The sequence below is a fragment of the Silene latifolia genome, chromosome X, assembly GCF_048544455.1.
Source record: "Silene latifolia isolate original U9 population chromosome X, ASM4854445v1, whole genome shotgun sequence".
Lineage (NCBI taxonomy): Eukaryota > Viridiplantae > Streptophyta > Magnoliopsida > Caryophyllales > Caryophyllaceae > Silene > Silene latifolia.
This window is the reverse complement of record NC_133537.1, coordinates 44,023,438-44,043,490: the sequence shown is the minus strand read 5'-3', so window position 1 is coordinate 44,043,490 and position 20,053 is coordinate 44,023,438. Positions and strand designations below refer to the sequence as shown.

Sequence of the window (20,053 nt, the reverse complement as noted above, 5' to 3'; positions counted from 1 at the left end):
TGCAAGAACTGTTCTATCTTTAATAGAATGATGATATGATGATTTGACGTATCATGTTATCTTCAGAAAGGGAAGACTAGCATTCCCAATATCCAGGTAACTCACTCATCCTACTTCAGCAATGTTTTCCAATTGATCGCAAAATCTTATTTCAGACGGGCACTTTTCCCGTCTGAAATAAGACCGACAAAATGTTGTCATTTTTTAAGAAAATGTAAGCAGTGAATTTATAAAATGTTATCATTAGATGTGTCACTTTTTACCCTGAAAATAATGGTAATATGTTATCAGAAAAATACAAACATTTTACTGTCAAATGATAACATGTTGTCCGTCTTATTTCAGACCAAAAGCAATGGCCTGACACAATTCCAGTTACCTGGCAAACAGGTTGGGTAAAATACAGTATAATTGAGTGATTGGGGAGAGCCATTCAAGTCATGCCAGTTTTATCAAATCTATGTATAAAATTTGTTCAAATACCAATTTTAAATGTTATTTATCAAATGATCACATTCATGTTGCAAAAGACAGGTGATTATATCAGTAGAAACATGTGCAATTATTTTCCTCACGCTTCAAGTGGGAGAGAACTCCAAGTTGTTAATCCTAGAACCACCTGTTGGGCGACTCGGAAGGCTTCTGACTGATTCAAATCTTCGAGTAGCAGAAGTGGTGGATGGAGAGCCCTCCATTTGCCTTTTCTTAGACCGCCTTTTTGTCTCCTCTTCCTTCTCGTCAACAAATGAGAGTATTGTCTGAAGCCGTGGAGATCGTGATGCAAGTCTATTCAGTGCATTAGTAGGCCTAGTGGGCTCTTCCTCCTCGGGCGTGTAATGATGAATGTACTGATGCACCATTCGTCCGAAATACACGAGCAGAGCAAGCAAGCAAGTTATGCCAATTATGAGGTAAATACCCCAGAAGCTATTGAGTTGCAGTTGGTCTACAGCTAGCTGAGTGTCTTGTGAACTGCAAGCACTCTTCTGCAGCCACTTGTCATTGATCCTTTGTAAATCGCCATTCTCTGATAATCTCAGTATCGCTGTCGACATGTCGACTGCCAACTGTGATCCCCTCGGAAATGCCTGCATAATACTTCATTTAGTACTTACAAATATCACCCCACTGTAATACACTCCAACAAATAGGACCTGAATAGAACAAACCAAACTAGATCCCAACCAAACCAGACGCACACCAGATTACCAAATATCAGTTTTATTTCCTGCATACATATTAAGCGCAATTCGTTTAATCGGGTCAGTGGAAAAGATACTTACAAATCCCCACCCATTTCTAGTGAACTCTTGACCGATGATACTGAATTCACATCTTGTTGAAAGGAAGATCTCCGAGTAGACTTTTAAGTCTACTATTGCAGCAATCCCGCCATTATTAGGACCCTTTCTCAAGGCTTCAGCACTCTCGTTTTCAGACTTAAGAGCAACCAGACGAGACAAAGGAACGCTGAGCTCTTGATTCAAATAATTCAGAACAAATGAACCTTCTCGGTATCCGATAGGTTTGTTGCTTGCTACTAGACTTTGTATTCCTTTTACAGGTGAAGAAAGTTGTTGAACTGTCAGTATGGAGGTCAGACTAGCAGTGTAGCTTGAATTTATTATCAGAACAACAAAGAGCCATACAACGAGCACAAAACGCCCAAGTGTGCTCACAGTAGTTTCCTCTGCAAAAGAAAATGGGTTAAAATGTTAATATAAGCCTTCTACTCCGTATTTCAGACGTACACTCATACACTCATGTATAGAAGCACAACTACTAAGCTGACAGCACTTACGGTGAGAGAAGAACCAGGTTGAAAGGGTGAACCTGTGATTAAAAGCACGCACAACGACCAGTATTAGGTTGGACCATGGAAAAAGGTTACTCGAGATGCTATGAATACTTACCATTTGACATTGTAAAACAAACCCGACTCACAGTCCGAATTGGACCAGAAGAAAAGAACCCGAAAATTACACAAGCCCCAAAGTAATTAGAACTGACCCGTAGCTAGCCTGAACTTTATTGGACCCGATGTTGACCAGATTTGAAATGACTGAACCACCCTCCTCAAATGACCCAAACTGACTTAAATGACAGGCTATAGGTCTGCTTACCATAACATTGTTACAAATTGTTGCCTGGGTGGGCCACGGAATTCATCATTATGCCGATGCTCGAGAATCCAAATAACGGATCCCACAAGAACAAAAGATGCAAACGTTACACCCCACATCATAGGAGTGAACGGGCTTAGAAAAGCCCAGGCATTAGAGTGCTGCGTCTTCACAGGGGCTACAACAACTAAACCTGACTCAATAAATGGCTGAGTAAAATCAGCCTTTGTCAATCTAGCAGTGGTAATAGGAATATCACCAATTACCGCATCAAACACCTGCAGTAGAGCAATCATTAAGGTTCACAAACGTGTACTTCATGTATTAAACAAGAGATCAGTAAACATCAATCATTCTACACTTACTCCTGTACTTATTTTGTCAACAAGCTCGTCAATGTTTGGGTTATCTATCCCATTGCCAAACGGCACCAACGTATATGGAAGAGCGTATGGAAGCAAATTGACAGCAGAAGTAAATACGTCCATGACATAGCCTTTGAATGAATTTGTGCTTGCTGAATATGAACAAATTGCATCGTAATCAACTCGATATGGAACTCCAATCTTTAGCCGCTTTCCATTGATGGGGAAAACCCATCCACGAGGCTTCTCTATGGTTTGTCCCGGCCAAATTACACTGTGCAACTGTTGATTAGAACTTGTTAGGTTGGGTGGTAGAGAGGATAAAGCTTCGGGTGTTTGAACTGATAAACCAGAAGAGTTGGACCAATATCCTATAGTAATATGACCACTCCCTACTACATTGACAATATCATAAGCAGGGTTGATCAGATTCCTATCAGAATCAAATTGAATGTTGCCAGTTACCCCTTTCATTTTTATCCGACGCACATTTGAGAGGAGACGTTGTCCTCCATCGAAGACCTTCATTACGTCAAAGTGCAAGTTACTGTCTTTCAGCTGGCTTAACACAGAACTATTTGAGAATGATATGTTTCCCCCTTGACTGAAATATTCATCTAAGGCGCGTGCTAGTACCCAAACTGTATCATAAGCGTATAGCCCATAGATGTTCAATCCGAATGAGTCATTTACGTTTGCTTTTCGAACCAAATTGCTCCACCGGGCCATGAATTTTTTTTTGAGATCTGATTGAGGAGTGTGCAAACGCAAGGTAAGTAGCCCTTGAACATCACTCAGTGAACTAGGAGAAAGAGGTGAATCTGTGTCTATGATATCAGTGAGCCAATCTGTAGCGATCCAAACATAGCCACTATCCAACATATGAAGAGAGCGAGCCACCTCAAGCACCTTTAAGCCATAAGTAGTATAAGTATGGAGAATAATTATTCTAGATTCCTGTAAGTCGGCCATAGACAGCGCCTGCTTCATGTCTTCTGTAGTTGGTTCGGGGTTCATAGCTGCTTTATAGCTAATTGTAGACTGCGTCTTTGACAACATATCTTCTAAAACAGCAATACCATTCCTCCCAAAATCATCGTCGTTATAGATTGCGGTCACTTTCCTCCATCCAAAGTAATCCACAATGTCCGCTATAGCAGCCATTTGGAAATAATCATTTTGGCCTGTCCTCACGAAAAAAGGATACTCAAGGGTGGACAGGGTTGGGTCTGTGGCTGCAAAGGAGAGCAATGGGACTTGTAGTCCCTTAGCCATATTAGCAACTACATGAGCTATCATAGATGATGTTGGACCCACGATCGCCACTACGTTTTTCTCCAAGCATTGCATTGCTGTAAGATGAAGCAATAAAATAAAATAAAAAATAATAAAAAAAAAAAAGTAAACCTGAGATGAAAACTTACAAGAATTAAAGAGATTATCCAATAAGGAACCGTAAGTCTTGCACGAGACAATCTTGCTTGAGACCAACTCAAATTTTCATATAATCCTCATTAAATCATATAATCGGTTGGTCTCACCTGTAAACCGTCTCTTATAAGAATTTGGGCTCACATGGGATCAGGGATAATTAATAGTATGAGGTAATGGAGGTCAAAATAACGGAGAAAGCGTTCAATAAAGCACATATGTCCTACATAAAAAGACCATCATTAGTACCTCCTAATTTCCTATGTATTTCCCTCCACTACTCTCATAACAATTATTCCGATCTCAAGCAAGCCTATTGTGAATAAAGGAAGGTGAATGGGAGATACTTACCCTCAACAATTCCGACGAAACCATTGAAAAAGGTATCTTGCACCGTGACATTAAGCTTGGTTCCATGAAGCACCGAAGGGTCGGCATTTACATCATCCACAGCTGCTTGTATAGCAACTTTTGCAACTTTACCAATTGTGGTAGTGAATGGGAAAAGCGCCCCAAAGTTCACTTCTGTAGGTCTTGCTGAAGAATTAGTATCACCATCAGCTGCATATAACAACCCATTTTCCACAACCAATTCCGTAAACACCAAAAAGAACAGTAATTTCAACATCGTAGAAAACCAGCCCAAATCAAGCCGAACTCCCTACAAACTCAAGGAAACTACTGAAAACCCAGCTCCTAATATGTCTAACAAAGCTTCAGGTTTGAAATTATAGCAAAAATGATGCATGCATGAACATATCCTACAACTTTAGATGTAAACTAGACATGCAGAGGATGCAAATAATGAAATAACTCAAGAATGTGACTACTGTCAAACTGAAACAAAAGAATTTTTCCAATTGTTCTGCAAAACTAACATTTCTGAAGCTTAATATATATACAATGCAAATCCAAATATAAAAAACCATAAGAGAATAACTCGAAAACGTGGCGAAGAAAGTCAAGGGAATAATCGATCACGAAATCAATTAACATAACACAAATGAGCTACATATTTTATAAGATTGTGATTTGTGAGATACAATAAAATTATTAAACATCATATCAGCATAATTAAAAAAAAAAATAGAAAAAAATACCAAGTCTCCCTTAACATCACAGGTGTCTTTGGCTGGATGAATCGTGAGAGTATATTGTACTCCGTATAAACAGTTGACTAAAGAAGCAATATTCCATTAAGGAAAAACGTGAAGCAATAATCCATTCATAATTGAGGTAATACCTAAGGAAGCACTGATTTCACATAAGTCAGCTAACTTAACCGGTAAAGTTATGAGAGCTGATACTCATGCCAATTGCCGACATAACTTGGGTTCAAAACATGTCGGCGTCATATCACTCTAGAACATTACCTCACCGCCTCAAGGACTCCTGCAAATTGCGGCGTAAGGGGTATTACATGGTAATCCAAAATCAAAGAATACACACCAAAAAAATAATACTCCCTCCATTCAAATGAATTCCATACGTTTATTTAATATATATGAGGTATATATTTTAATCAAACGTTGAGGGAGTATAGAGCATTAACTTCTTGTGGCACTCCCAATTTCCATTACATATCAATTGATGAACCCCCTAATTTCTTGTTAGAGTGATGCGTAGGTTGTTGCAATTATTATTAGTCCATTTCAATTGAACAGGGTAATCATAATCAGGTTTTGCTCGTTCTGATTGAAATCTACTGCCATTGTGCAGAATCGTAGTAAATTGAGCGAGCTTGCCAAATTAGGTTTACGAGAGGATATGGGGTAGTTTGTGTTTTAACTGTCAACAAGGTGAGGTGAGTCAATTTTGATAGGTTCTCGTATTTAGTTCAGTCAAAGCTCGACTCGAGGTTCACCAAATGATCGCAGTTTCGGGTTACTAATAATTAGGAATCATTGCTGATCACGAAATGGGCAGTGAGTCACCAACGTTAGGAAATACAATTGTATAATGCGGTTTTAGATTAACGCTATAAACCGTTAATTACTTTGTTATTTACGTAATTAGATAATTACCCTTATTAAAGGCGGTTATCAAGTACTTTTATGTGATTATTTAGGTAAACACAAGACGGTTTTACAATAATGAAATCAGGTACAAATAAAGTTCTTGGAACTCACTCAATCACCGTCTGACATAAAATTTGAGTATTAGTTATTTAGCAGCTACTAAAATTTGAGTATTATTCATTTGTTCCCAAACTACCTATTAATACAACTACCTATGCATAAAATTTGAGTATTACTGCCTTACAAGAAGAAGACAGAATTGCTTCAAAAACTTATCAAGAGCTGGAGGCTGCTAGGAGAAGCTTCCTTGCTCAAAAAGCCAAAATACAATGGATGAATGCTGGTGATGATAATACGCACTATTTTCATTGTTCCATCAAGGCTAGAAGAAGTCACAATAAAGTTCTGAAAATCAAAGATATGATGGGTATGGAGTGTACTACTAATGATGCTATTGAGAATGCATTCTTGGAGTATTATATGTCTCTGCTTGGGAGTGATCACCCTGTAACTTTCGTGTGTTTGGAAGTAGTTAGGTCTGGTACTGTTGTGAGTGAGGACCAAGCTAATGCATTAATTAGGGATATTTCAGAGGATGAAATTAGAAGTGCCCTTATGTCAATCCCTGCTGAAAAGTCCCCTGGCCCTGATGAGTTCACTTGTCAGTTCTTCAAAGATGTCTACCCTATTGTTGGTCCTGATGTTGAAGCTGCTGTCAAGGAATTTTTTTTCTTTTGGGAAACTCTTACAGCAACTTAATCCTACTATTATCACACTGATACCCAAGAAAGAATGCCCTTAATCAGTTAAGGACTTCAGACCTATTACATGCTGCAATGTGTTATATAAATGTATCACAAAGATCATTTGCTCTAGACTTAATGAGGTACTAGGGGGCATTGTCAGCTGCAACCAGAGTGCTTTTATTAAATCTCGAGATATTGTGGATAATTTGCTTATTTGTCAGGATCTTGTAAGGTTATATAACAGGAAGAGTTGTTCTCCTAGAGCCTTGATGAAGATTGATCTTTGCAAGGCCTACGATTCAATTGAATTGAGCTTTATTGAAGGCATGCTCCAGAGACTGAACTTCCTTCTAAGATGGTTCAATGGATCATGACTTGTGTTTCTTCCCCATCCTTCTCTCTTTCTCTTAATGGGGCTATGTTTGGTTATTTTAAAGGCAAGAGGGGGATCAGATAGGGTGACCCAATGTCTCCTTTGTTGTTTACCCTCTGTGTGGAGTACTTGACTAGGATCCTCAAGCTGGTCACTAATAAACCTGACTTTCATTTCCACCCCATTTGCAACAGACTGAAGCCAAGTCACCTTTGCTTTGCAGATGACCTCCTTCTTTTCAGCAGAGGGGATTTCAGTTCTATTAAAATTTTGATGAGAGCTCTTACGATTTTTGATGCAGCATCAGGCCTTCAGGTCAATCATGAGAAGTCTGAAATTTTTATGAATGGGATCTCTCCTAGGGATAGGGATAAATTCTTGAGACTCTCTGGGTTCAGAGCTGGGGTTTTCCCTTTCAGGTACTTGGGCATTCCTATTTCATATAAGAGGTTGTCTGTGAATGAATGCAACAAAATTACTGAGAGGATGGTTGCAAGGATTAGGAGCTTGGGGGTCAGGAGACTTAGGGTGTGTTTGGATTGACTGATTTGGAGAGAAAAGAAAGGGAGGGAGAGTAAGGGATTTAAAATCCCTTATTTGGATAGTAAATGAGGGTGGAGGGAAATGGAGGGGGAGAGATTTGGAGGGATCCAATTTCCCTCCTCCAAGGCTAATTAAAATCTCTTCACAATGGGCAAGATTTGGAGGGAAATTGTATCCAAACAACCACACTTCATTCCCCCTCCCCTTCCCTTCTCTCCCTTTCCCTTCCCTCCTTCCCCCTCCCCTCTCTTTCCCTCCACATTTACTATCCAAACACACCCTTAGCTATGCTGGGAGGATTGTGCTAATCAAAGCTGTCCTCTCCCAGTTACATTCTTATTGGTGCAGGATTTTTATACTTCCCAGTACAATCATTAATAAAATTGATAGCATATGCAGGAACTATCTGTGGTCTGGTGATCTCCATTATAAGCTCCCTCTGGTTGCTTGGGAGACCTGTTGCAGACCTCTGGATGAAGGTGGCTTAGTTATTATCAACTGTTGTGACTGGAATAAGGCTATGTTGGCTAAGTATACTTGGTGGATTGCGAACAAGGAAGACCATCTATGGATAAAATGGGTGAATGCTATCTATATTAGAGGTCAGGACTGGTGGAATTATTCTCCTTCTCCTAGTTCTAGCTGGACTTGGCGCCAGATTTGTAAAGTGAAAGAGCAGTTTAAGGATGGCTTCATCAATGATACCTGGTTGGGTGGGGAATACACTATCCAGAAAGGGTATGGGTGGCTTAAAGGATCTAGAACTAAAGTGAGGTGGAAACCTTTCATTTGGAATAAACTCAGTCTTCCTAAGCATAATTTCATTTTATGGCCCCTTGCTTTACAAAGACTTCTTACAAGAGATAGACTGGCTAAGTTTGGCGTGGATACTGCTACTACGTGCTATCTATGCAACTCTTCTACTGAATCATGTTCTCATCTCTTTTTTTACTGCATTTTCAGTCGGCAATGTTTGGTGTTAGTTCAGAGTTGGCTGGGGATTGATTTGGCAGGACATGAGTTACTTGAGTGGTGTATGAACTGGCGTTGCAGATCTCTGGCTAAGAAACAGATAGTGTTTGCAGGGTTAGCAAGTCTTGTTTACCACATTTGGCTAGCTCGCAACAAATGCAGACTTGAAGGGGTTGTGATTCTTCCTACTGTTTTACTCCAACAAACAAAAGATGCAGTGAGACATAGGATTATTGATAGGATAGCATGGTTTAAACATGGAGTAGATTGTAATTGGCTTCATAGAATTCGAAGCTAAGGGGTCTTGTAAGGGACTTGTACCTTATAAGTATGGTGATGTAATATTATAATGATTATCAATATATTTCATATTTCACCAAAAAAAAAATACAAGTACTCCCTCCGTCCCGATCAATTGTTGTCCTTTGGTTTTGGCATAAAGACCAAGGAAAGAGAAGGGAGTCAATTACTAAATGACAAGTGGAACAAATTGAGTGTGAATGATCAAATTGCTCATCAAGTTCATTCTCAAAATAAAAAGGACAATAATTGACTGAGACACCCCAAAATAGAAAAGGAAAACAAATGACCGGGACAGAGGGAGTATTATACAAGGGCTCTGACTACCGCCACCACCGTCCGACCACTCCTAGGCTGGGGGCGAACCCAATTGGTAGCAAGGGGAAGCAGTCGCTACGCCAAAGAAAAAAATATCAGTTACGTTGGTAGTGTTCTGCTACCCCAAATCTCAGCACCTGTATAAGTATAACAAGCGCATGAAATAAACATTGAAATTGACGTGGCTCTACAGTAAAATAGTTGGGCTTTCTAGCTTGTAATCAGGGGTTAAACCCTTGCTAGGCCCAATACTATATTTTTTATTTTTTCTCCCCTTGTTTTTAGTGTCCTTATTAAATGATTTTTTTTTTTTACAAAGAATCTTCTATGACCGTCCCATAAAGATATGACCTGGCAATAGGAGAAAAAAAGTCAAGGAAAAACATTGAGATATTAAGTTTTTGATTTTATTTTGATAACTTTATACTTTATAATGAAAACTAACATATTTAAATATATAAGTTATTAATTTAAAATATTAGGTTATTAAAATAAAAGTATTATTTCATATTTTAATTAAGTAATTTTGTTGGGCCTTATGCTATTGGGTTAGTCTTACCTAAATATAAGTCTTATAGAACAATTTGTATTTTTTTTATTATTTTGCCCCCTTGTTTTAGTGTCCTCATTGCTCTGACTACCGCCACCACCGTCCGACCACTCCTAGGCATGGGCGAACCCAATTGGTAGCAAGGGGTAGCAGTCGCTACCCCAAAGAAAAAAATATCAGTTACGTTGTTAGTGTTCCGCTACCCCAAATCTCAAAGACACGTATAAAGATAATGTTGCGTGAAATAAACATTGAAATTGACATGGTTCAGCAATAAAGTAGTTGGGCTTTCTAGCTTGTAATTAGGGGTTAGACCCTTGCTAGGCCCAATACTATATTTTTTATTTTTCCCCCCCTGTTCTTAGTGTCGGTATTAAATGATTTTTTTATTATTTTCCCCCCCTTGTTTTAGTGTTCTCATTAAATAATTTTTTATATGGGTGAAAATCTCTAATAAATTTCGTCAAGCTCCCAACTTTACGGTAACATTTCATAATTAACTTTTTCGCCATTTGATTAATTTGTTATTTATTGCAAGTTTTCAGATTATTGATTCCATTTTATTTGTGTACTAGGGACTTTATTTTCTATTTCATTTAATGATTATGTTTATTATAATGGTTAATTTTTTCTAAATCGTAAAGTATCAAAATTGTATCGAAAAATAAATGAAGATAAGTTGTCGATTTGTAATGTAAGAATTTTAAACCATTACGTAGCAATGGTTAAGCTTTTTTTTTGTATCACAAAGTTATATAATAAAAATTATAGTTGAAAATTAAAATAAAGATAAGTTATGAATCATAAATGAGAATTTGAAGTTAGTATCGAGCGTTTATTTGATTGTGCGTTTTTATTTAGAATTTTTATACGTTATGCAACACATTTTTTTGTTACTTCCTGTTTTAAGAATAATTATATTCTTAATAGTTTCGCTACCCCAGATTTGAAATCCTGGGTTCGCCCCTAGTCCTAGCCACAAACATCGTCGACTACAACATGTCTCCCCAAACCACCCATTAATAAATGGAGATAACAACTTGTTGGACAGTTGGTAACTTCCAGCATTGTTTCTCTATTTATGTACACACAGCACTGTAGTAGTAAGTAGTAACTGTATGCCAACTTCAGCATAGGACTTGTTCCTATCCCAATTAAAAATGTATATAATGTTGTATGACATTACATTGCAAATAGAGGATGTATGTGCAATTTTTCCCCTACAATAGGATCTTGATACTTTAAATATCAACTTTTGATCCGATACGTTGCTAATGTGTGCTGATCTCGGTCTTTGCGCCAGTGGCTGGTACCAGCTCAAGAAACTGTTTCACAATCCTGATAATATATCAAGACCAGACTCCTCTGATGCAGGCAATGCGCTATATTCTGACTATATCCCTCCCAACCAATGCGCTTCAAGCTGGAGGGAACTCCATATGATCAATCATCGAGCTATTTAATGGGAAATTCGGCAGGCTTCTATTTGATGGATCTGTAGTAGTAGTGCTAGACCTGGTGGAACACCCCTCGATTTGCCTTTTCTTAAACCGCCTTTTGATTTCCTCTTCTTTTTCGTCAACAAAAGCAAGGAATGTTTGAAGGCGTGAAGATTGTGTTGCAAGTCCATTCGGCTCTTCACCCTCGGTCGGGTAGTGATGCATGAACTGTTTCACCATTAGTCCGAAATACAGAATTAGCGCGAGCAAGCAAGCTATGCCAATGATTAGGTAAAGACCCCAGAAGCTTTTGAGTTGTAGCTTGTCTACTGCTAGCTGGGTATCCTGTGAGCTGCAAGCACTCTTCTGCAGCCACTTGTCACTGATCCTCTGTAAATCACCATTCTCCGATAAGGTCAGTATCGCTGTCGACATGTCTGCTGCTAACTGTGAGTCCCTTGGAAATGCCTGCATATTCACAGAAACAAAGTTACACCTGTACTGGATAATATAGAGTAGATGGCCATTAATTAGTTGCTTGAGCTTCATGTGGCCCAACAAGTAGCACCCGAATCAAACTTGAACTAGACCAAAACTGAACTCATTGAAGTAGGCTACCTAAGATATGACATGATCCGACACCTCTGCACCACCTGACCCAAAAATGTCTCGATTCAAAGTGAACCGAAACGACTCACTACGGTCTATCTATCTAATTTGGAAATAATTAAATTTGTTTGCACCAAATTCGACAATAACCTTACGGGTCATGAACCAATTCAGACCCGATAACCTTGACTCGTAGCCATTGCCCAAAAACGACCGACTTGAGAGTAACTGTATGACCCATTTGTCAGGTGAAAACGATCAGTAAGCACATATGTCCTATATAAAAAGACTAGACTCAAGTAGCACTCCATATCAAATTTCCATGTTCTCTGACAAATTATGTAGCTTCCATGAGGAATAGAGCATGACTAACAGAACTAATTCGTTACTGTTTAAGCTTTGGACTGCTTCTCTGCCCTTTAAACCCTACATATACTAAGTGCAATTATCGCTGGAAAGGTACTTACGAATCCCCAGCCGTTTTTGGTGAACTCTTGTCCCACAATACTGAAATCACATCTTGTTGAGAGGAAGAGCTCCACGTATGCCTTTTTGTCAACTATAGCAGCAACCCCACCATTTTTAGGACCCTTTCTCAGGGATTCAGCGCTCTCATTTTCAGACTTAAGAGCAACCAGACGAGAAGCAGCAACTCCAAGCTCCTTGTGCAAATAATCGTAAACAAATGAGCCTTCACGGTATCCTATAGGATCGTTGCTCAGAACTAGACTTTGTATTCCTTTAATAGGTGAAGAGAGTTGTTGAACTGTCAGTATGGAGGTCAGGCTTGCAGTGTAGCTTGAATTAATTATTAGGACAACAAAGAGCCATATGATGAGTACAAATCGACCAAGTGTGCTCATAGTACTTTCCCCTGCATAAAATGGGATAAATACATGCATCATAAGCCTTATAACTTGACCTGGTAATACTGACCCGAGCTTAATTTATACAAATTGACTAATTTGAAACAAAAACTTTATCAGCCACGATCCTTTATGATACCGACACGCAACTACTGAACCAAAAATGACCCAAACCCAATACGACCTAATGGCCGCAAGCTCAGTGACCTGATTCTGAGGAACACTATTAGTCTAACATGCTTGTGTATAGAAGCATAATTGATGGAACTGAAAGAACTTACTGTGAGCAAAGAACCAGGTTGAAAGGCTGAACCTGCAATTTAAAGCATGTAACAGCCAGCATTAGCTTCGCCGTTGGAATAAGGTTACAAAAGATGCTATGAACACTTACCATAACATTGTTATAACTTGCTGCCTGGGTGGGCCTCGGAATTCATCATTAATCCGATGTTCCAGAATCCAAACAACACATCCCACGACAATGAAAAATACAAATGTTGTACACCACATCATTGGAGTGAACGGCCTTAGAAAGGCCCATGCATTACTGTCCTTGGTCTGCACCCGGGCTACAACAACTAAACCTGACTCCCTGTATGGCTGTGTAAAATCTGCTTTCCTTGTCCTATCGGTGGTAATAGAAATATCACCAATTACAGCATCAAAAACCTACAGCCAAAGAACGAATAAGGTTACTGAAGAGTTGAAGGTAGACCTCACACAACTGGACGCACAACTGGACCGTCCCAAATGACCCAACTCGAACAGAATAACCCCAAATATAACCCCAAAACCCAAATCAACCTGACCCATAACTGACCCAAATTTTGTTGGACCTAAACCAAAAACGACTCAATCTGAAATGACTTTATTGACCTAAAATGACATTTGAAATCACACTAACTTTATGTCACAGCATATGACCGGAACTTAATCCACAATTTGAAATGACTTGACTCAAAAACTGAATAACCTGATATCTTCCCACCCAACCCAAAATGACTTCACCCAAACTAACATGTAACCAAAATGGCCTGACCATGCTCAACGTGCATATATAACATAATTGGACAGATTGACTGACACAAACGATCTGTTCCCGGGTCTACTTGAAGGTGTAATTCATGCATTAAAAAACAAGGTTACCGAACTTATTAATTCTACACTTACTCCTGCACTCAATTTGTCAATCAGCTCATTGATGTTTGGGTTATCTGTTCCGTTCCCAAATGGCAACAACTTATAGGGAAGAGCATATGGAAGCAAATTGACAGCAGAAGTGAAAATGTCAATGCAATATCCAGTGAATGAATTTGTTTTTTCTGAATATGAAATAATTTCATTGTAATCAACTCGGTTTGGAACTCCAATCTTTAGACGCTTTCCATTTATGGGGTAAACCCATCCACGAGGCTTCTCTGCAGTTTGTCCCGGCCAGATTACACTGTACAACTGCTGCCTAAAACCTGTTTGGTTGAGCGGAGTGGAGAATAAAGCTTCTGGTGGCTGAACTGATAAACAAGAAGAGTTAATCCAATACCCAATATTAATATGACCAGTTCCTACAACATTGACAATGTCATAAGAAGGATTGATCAGATTCCTATCAGAGTCATACTGAATATTGCCAGTCAGTCCTGTCAGTTTTACTCGTCGTACATTGGAGAGAAGAAGTTCCCCTCCATCGAAGACCCTCATTGCATCAAGGTGCAAGTTACTGTCTTTAAACTGGCGTATCATAGAAGTATTTGAGAATGATATGCTTCCTCCTTGACTAAAATATTCATTTAAGGCATGGGCAAGAATCCAAACTGTATCATACGCATATAGACCGTATGTGTTCAATCCAAACAACCCATCTGTGTTTTCCCTTCTAATCAAATTTCGCCATCGAGTCATGAATTGCTTCTTCAGCTTTGACTCGGGAGTGTGAAAACGCAAGGTAAGTAAACCTTGAACATCACTCAGTGAGCTGGAAGAAAGTGGTGAATCTGTATCTAAGATGTCAGTAAGCCAATCAGTAGCAATCCAAACATAGCCACTATCCAACATATGTAGAGAACGAGCCACCTCAAGCACCTTTAGGCCATAACTAGTGTAAGTATGGAGAACAATTATTCTAGATTCTTGCAAAGCAACCTGATATAAAATCTGTCTTATGTCTTCTCCACTTGGTTCAGGATTCATAGGTGCTTTATAGCTTATTGTACATTGCTTACCCGCTAACTTATCCTCTAAAGCGGCAATGCCATTCCTTCCAAAATCATCATCATTATAGATTGCAGTCACTTTCCTCCATCCAAAGTAAACCACAATGTCGGCTATAGCAGCCATTTGGAAAACATCATTTTGGGTTGTCCTAACGAAGAAAGGATACTCGAGGGAGGAAAGGGATGGGTCTGTGGCTGCAAATGAGAGCAACGGGACCTGTAGTCCCTTGGCCAGATAAGAAACTACATGAGCTATCACAGATGATTGTGGACCTATGATTGCCACTGCACTTTTCTCCATGAAGGACATTGCTGTAAAATTAGGATTGAAACATACGGGAATCAAAGAGATTATATAGTTAATGAATTGCATTTTCATCCATCCTAACCAATAGTTTACTTTTAGAGAACCGAGTTTTGGACTCTATAGCCCATTTGCAAGTGTTTACATAAAAACCAAATCACATTCAAACGTAAACTAATGGCTGGGACGGAGAGTACTAAATAAAGTACGCTGAGTGGGAGATACTTACCCTCAACAATTCCGAGAAAGCCGTTGTTATTGCTATCTTGCATTGTGATGTTAATCTTTGTTCCATTAAGAACTAAAGGGGAGGCATTTACATCATCCACAGCTGCTTGTATTGCAACTTTTGCAACTTTACCAATTGTAGAATTGAACGCGAAAATTGCCCCAATGTTCACTTCTTTAGGTCTTCTTGAAAAATTAGCATCAACATTAGCTGCATGTAACAACCCATTTTCCACAACCAATTTCGCGAGCACCAAAAAGATTAGTAATTTCAACATCATAGTGGCTCAGCACAAATCGGACCAAATTCCCGACAAACTTAAGGAAACTACTGAATGTTACCAAAACAGAAACCCAGTTCTTAACATGTTTGTCCAACTGTAGCACAATGATACATGGACAAACATACTAAGCATGAACAGACAACATGGTAAATATCAAATTTCTGTAAAGGGATAACTTTACAGAAGTCTAATCCTATAACATGCCCTTGTACTCATGTTCCAAAACTATAGGAAGTTAGAAAAGTTTTAAGTTTTTAGAAAAACAGAGAATTTTGAAAAAAAAAAAAAAAGTAATAATAATAAAATAAACAAATAAAGTGTATGGGTGATATAATCCTGAAAAGGAAATAAGTGAACTTCTAGATATTTAACATTTGTGGGATAATATAATGACACATCAAAATTCATACCACAATATAAAAGGAAAAGAGAAGAAATAAAAAATGTGGATTAAAGTTTTTCATGAGAGAAGAAAAGTCATTGAAATAATGGGATATTAAGTTTGTGATTAAGTGATTACTGGACAAAAAAATAATTGAGCTACATGGTACATAAAACTGTGAGGCTAGAATAAAGTGAATGAATGGCAATGTCAAATCAATTTGTCCTATTCATAAGGTGGAAATTTTAGTACTACCTTGATAGCACAGTATCACAGGTGTATTTCACCACATGATGCATTATCACTTGACAATAACAAGAAGCAATACATACATCCAAACTCTTCCGCACCCATAGATGTCAGCGAGCTTAACTGGTAACAGTACTCGTAAGTCATAAGGTTGTTGAGGGTGTCTTCATAAACCCACTTGTGGAAAGGGTTAAAGTGGCACAAAAAACACGTGTCCTATGTATTATGTCAATTATATGTAGTTATATCTTCAATTAATGCAGGATGGTTTAGCAAAGGTTGGTAGTTGAGAGTGAGTTTTATGGCTGTCATGTCATGTGGTTTATGTGAAATGTTTTAGAAGTTAACAACTTGTGTAGCTTTGTGAATATAGTTACAATTAAGTTGAGTACCCAATTTGAAGTCATGTTTTAGCTAAAATAATACTTGCCAAGTTGACATAGAGAGTGACATTAACCAAAACAAAAAAACACTGTTGAGAAACCTCAATTCAGGGTCTTCTAAAGTTTTGTTTTGGTAAAGTACAAGAAATTTAGAATAGACTCCCATATGTGATATGTCTCACTTTCTAGTACACAAAAATCGCATAAATAATTTTTTTACCCACAAATTATTGAATAAGGCGGTTTTATACTAATTTTTTACCCACAAATTTACATTTTACCATAAATAATTTAGTACTTGTATAAAATCGTTTTACACAAGACCAATACTTTTTTTTACCATGTAGTGTTCTTTTTCTAACTCCAGAGATCTCAACATAGATAGATGAAGTGATCTGGAAACCCAGCCAGCATTGCTACTAACCACCAGTGGAGAATTTTTGTTATATTTACGGTTTACCAGCAGAATTATTTCCAGTTTAATCCCTGAAGAACTTCATTTAAACATAAGCTACTCGAAAACTGATCTGTAGTTATCATTTATAAATGTCAGCCATACTCTACAGGAGTATTTGTCATTTTCCTAGGAAAAAAAATGTCAACAAATATGAACTGCGTACTCCAATTTACCAACTGGAATAACAAACATAGTTAACTAATTCCTTGTTCCTCTCTCAGTTTATAGATTAACACAATTGTTGTCATCTCATCAATAAGACCAGCCAAAAAAAAGTTGAAATGACATGTTTTATCTTGACAACTCGATATTTTAGAATCAAGGCAACCGTTTGTAGGCTGAATATATTACTACAGAAGCCTGATCATGCCCGTCTAATTTACACATTAATGTACGTGATACTACTGATACATAGAATTGGTATCATTTCATTTATCAGCAAGTAGATGGATGTAAAGACTATAGAGTATACTGTATACCAATAACTTACCTTAAGCATGTATCCTGATTGACAATAGTTGTTAATTCAAAATGTTGGTGAAGAAGAAATCAGAAGCCTCACACAACTCACAAGAATCTATCTCAACATCAGCAACCATAACTTTGTCGTCATCAGGCAATCAGGCATGCTAAAGATCGAACACGGTTCACCTTTCTATCGTCCTGAATGACAGACCAATACTCCGAACAGTTGTAATGACATCCAGAAATGAAAGTTCCAGAAGGTTCGTTCTTTGCTCCCTTATCACTAGAGCATGCAGCCAAAGTGAACCCCTGAGCTTCAGCAAGCTTTTCCAAAAATTCAGTTTCTGTAGAGTTAAACTCCCTTGTCTTCTTAGACTTATCCTACAGCCTTCATATGGTGGGACCATTGTGGTACGCTGTATAGAAGCTGCAACCTCCCTCACATTTGATTCTGCCTCATTTCCTCAGTTTCTATGGGTGGCAGGAGCATCAATGAAGCTCCCTCATGATTCTACATATGTAATATGTTTGTGTTACAAGTCTTACAGGTACAAAGAAGAAAGAAAGCAATTCAAGAATATGAAAATTCAAGGAACTTTCTATGTTTTACCCTCGTGCTTTTTCAAATTTATCACCATTTTATAACTGATATACATGCCACTCATCTAGCAAAACTTGTTTGCCTCGCAAGTCGCAAGTGAATAAGATTCGTTGCGCTATTTGAGGGTCATACCTATAGGAGTAGGATGATTACTAGTTGCATTAATCTAGAGTTTAGCTACGTCGATCAAGTAAAGGGGGATAGAATAGAACTAATGAAACTAACTACCAAATTAGAACAAGAAGTAAGAAGATAAAATAAAGGATTTAACAAATATGAGAATGGCCTAAGGACCGGCATCACCGCTATTAAGTTGCAAATATGTGAGGAAAACATTATTAAGGTCCCAATTACTCCCATCACGGTTTTGTAAATGTCTCCCTAACAAGAAAACCCGCTCACATGGTGTCTTAACACAACTAGTTTCAGTGTAGATGAGGATCCCAACCAATATCTTGATTCATTGTGGTAATTTGGGTTAAATAAGAAAGTAGAAACCCATTAGGAGCATCCTACACTTATGTCACAAATAAGAAGCTGGCGCATACCAGTTCAACAGTAAGTTGCCTGAAAATTGATAAGCTTAACAGAATACGGTTTGCTAATACATGGTCAACCATCCCCGTGCATAAAAAAGGTATTCAAATTATAGAAACACATATATCTAATATATAGGAGTTTAATCAAGTAAACATCAAACACGTCTTTGAGGAGTAAATTGAAGCTCCTAAACCGAGAAATCTATTAACACGGATCATCACGAATAATGCTAACTCCTGATACATTTTCCAAGCATAAATAACTGCTAACCATTTACATTGGGAGTTGGACACAATAACAAAACACTAACACGAGACAAATAACACTGCAAATAGGAATACTCCGATCAATTTGCCATTTTCAAAGCAACGATACTGCTTAGACTTTGCTCAGATTGGAAAAATTGTTACGCGATAATGTAATCAAAATAAAGAAGAAAGAACTCGTCACTCTAAAGAAAAGATAAAAGGGACCTTAACAAAAATTACCCATATTTGCGGAATGTCTCCATAACAATTACCCACAATCTAAGCAAGCTGTACCAAAGTACGTTGTCATTTTCGCCTCGCCATCATAGCTCATATGGAGGGACCTTAACAAAAATAGAACACAACCTCAAAACAAAAGAAGCAAACATGGAAATACACACATTTGCACATTCAAAATACTAAGCTATTCAGATTGCAATCATAACATCAATTACTCGAAACCCGAAAAAATTCAATCTTTATGACCAGAATTATAAGTGGAGAAATAAAGAAAGGAGGGTGAAATCATTGTTTCGGTATAATTCATTGCATTTAACCCAATAAGTGGCAGTGAATTGTACCGAAACAATTGTTTCTGGGTTGATGTCATTCACTGCATTTAACCAAATAAGTGAGTGAGTGAGTGAGTGAGTTTGTAAGAGGAATTACATTTTTAGACAAGTAACAACTTTCACGATCTTTTGCATTTCACATGAATTGGGAAAAAAAATTATTTGGTTGAAATACAGATGTGAATTTCTCATAAATTCTCAAGACATTAGAGACTAGTAAGGAACTTCCTAGCGTATCGAGTAACTTGAATTTGTGTTTTTTGAAATTGGATAGTGATAGATGTCATCGAGTTACGCCTAAATTGGGTTTAGAACCATTCTTAATTGAAGGAGTTACCACTCACCCCATGTGAGAGAATGACGCCTAAATTAGGTGTCACCCGATCATTTTTCTTTGAGATTTCAATGCATGTAATTTGTGATAAATAACAACCCGTTAATTTTGCGAATTTTAATTGAACTAAGAAAAAAGAGTAC

The 20,053-nt window shown here is 38.0% G+C and overlaps 3 protein-coding genes across 8 annotated transcripts; 1 reads left to right on the top strand and 2 right to left on the bottom strand.

The window, feature by feature from the left end:
- Positions 1–287: 287 nt before the first annotated feature.
- LOC141623272 (glutamate receptor 3.6-like) lies at positions 288–5,760 on the bottom strand. 4 transcript variants are annotated; one of them, XM_074439366.1, is made up of 7 exons: positions 5,020–5,760; positions 4,271–4,480; positions 2,489–3,840; positions 2,124–2,401; positions 1,802–1,833; positions 1,284–1,690; positions 288–1,088 (listed from the first exon to the last, which is right to left on the bottom strand). In XM_074439366.1, exons 3-7 carry the CDS (start codon positions 3,836–3,838, stop codon positions 579–581), a joined length of 2,577 nt encoding a protein of 858 aa, XP_074295467.1. In that variant the 5' UTR covers positions 3,839–3,840; positions 4,271–4,480; positions 5,020–5,760; the 3' UTR covers positions 288–578. The 4 variants fall into 4 exon arrangements, with proteins under 4 accessions (XP_074295467.1, XP_074295466.1, XP_074295465.1 ...); XM_074439365.1 differs by having other exon boundaries at positions 5,163–5,760; XM_074439364.1 differs by having other exon boundaries at positions 4,271–5,760.
- Positions 5,761–6,360: 600 nt separating this feature from the next.
- On the top strand, positions 6,361–8,869 carry LOC141617271 (uncharacterized). The gene is made up of 5 exons (XM_074434454.1): positions 6,361–6,687; positions 6,800–6,915; positions 7,008–7,120; positions 7,280–7,475; positions 7,948–8,869. The coding sequence occupies exons 1-5, from the start codon at positions 6,361–6,363 to the stop codon at positions 8,867–8,869; spliced, it is 1,674 nt and encodes a 557-aa protein (XP_074290555.1).
- Positions 8,870–10,766: 1,897 nt separating this feature from the next.
- LOC141623270 (glutamate receptor 3.6-like) lies at positions 10,767–19,845 on the bottom strand. 3 transcript variants are annotated; one of them, XM_074439362.1, is made up of 9 exons: positions 19,674–19,845; positions 19,245–19,348; positions 17,641–18,126; positions 15,397–15,606; positions 13,824–15,175; positions 13,045–13,322; positions 12,935–12,966; positions 12,255–12,661; positions 10,767–11,646 (listed from the first exon to the last, which is right to left on the bottom strand). In XM_074439362.1, exons 4-9 carry the CDS (start codon positions 15,437–15,439, stop codon positions 11,158–11,160), a joined length of 2,601 nt encoding a protein of 866 aa, XP_074295463.1. In that variant the 5' UTR covers positions 15,440–15,606; positions 17,641–18,126; positions 19,245–19,348; positions 19,674–19,845; the 3' UTR covers positions 10,767–11,157. The 3 variants fall into 3 exon arrangements, with proteins under 3 accessions (XP_074295463.1, XP_074295464.1, XP_074295462.1); XM_074439363.1 differs by lacking the exon at positions 19,674–19,845 and having other exon boundaries at positions 19,245–19,653; XM_074439361.1 differs by lacking the exons at positions 17,641–18,126; positions 19,245–19,348; positions 19,674–19,845 and having other exon boundaries at positions 15,397–16,267.
- Positions 19,846–20,053: the final 208 nt, after the last annotated feature.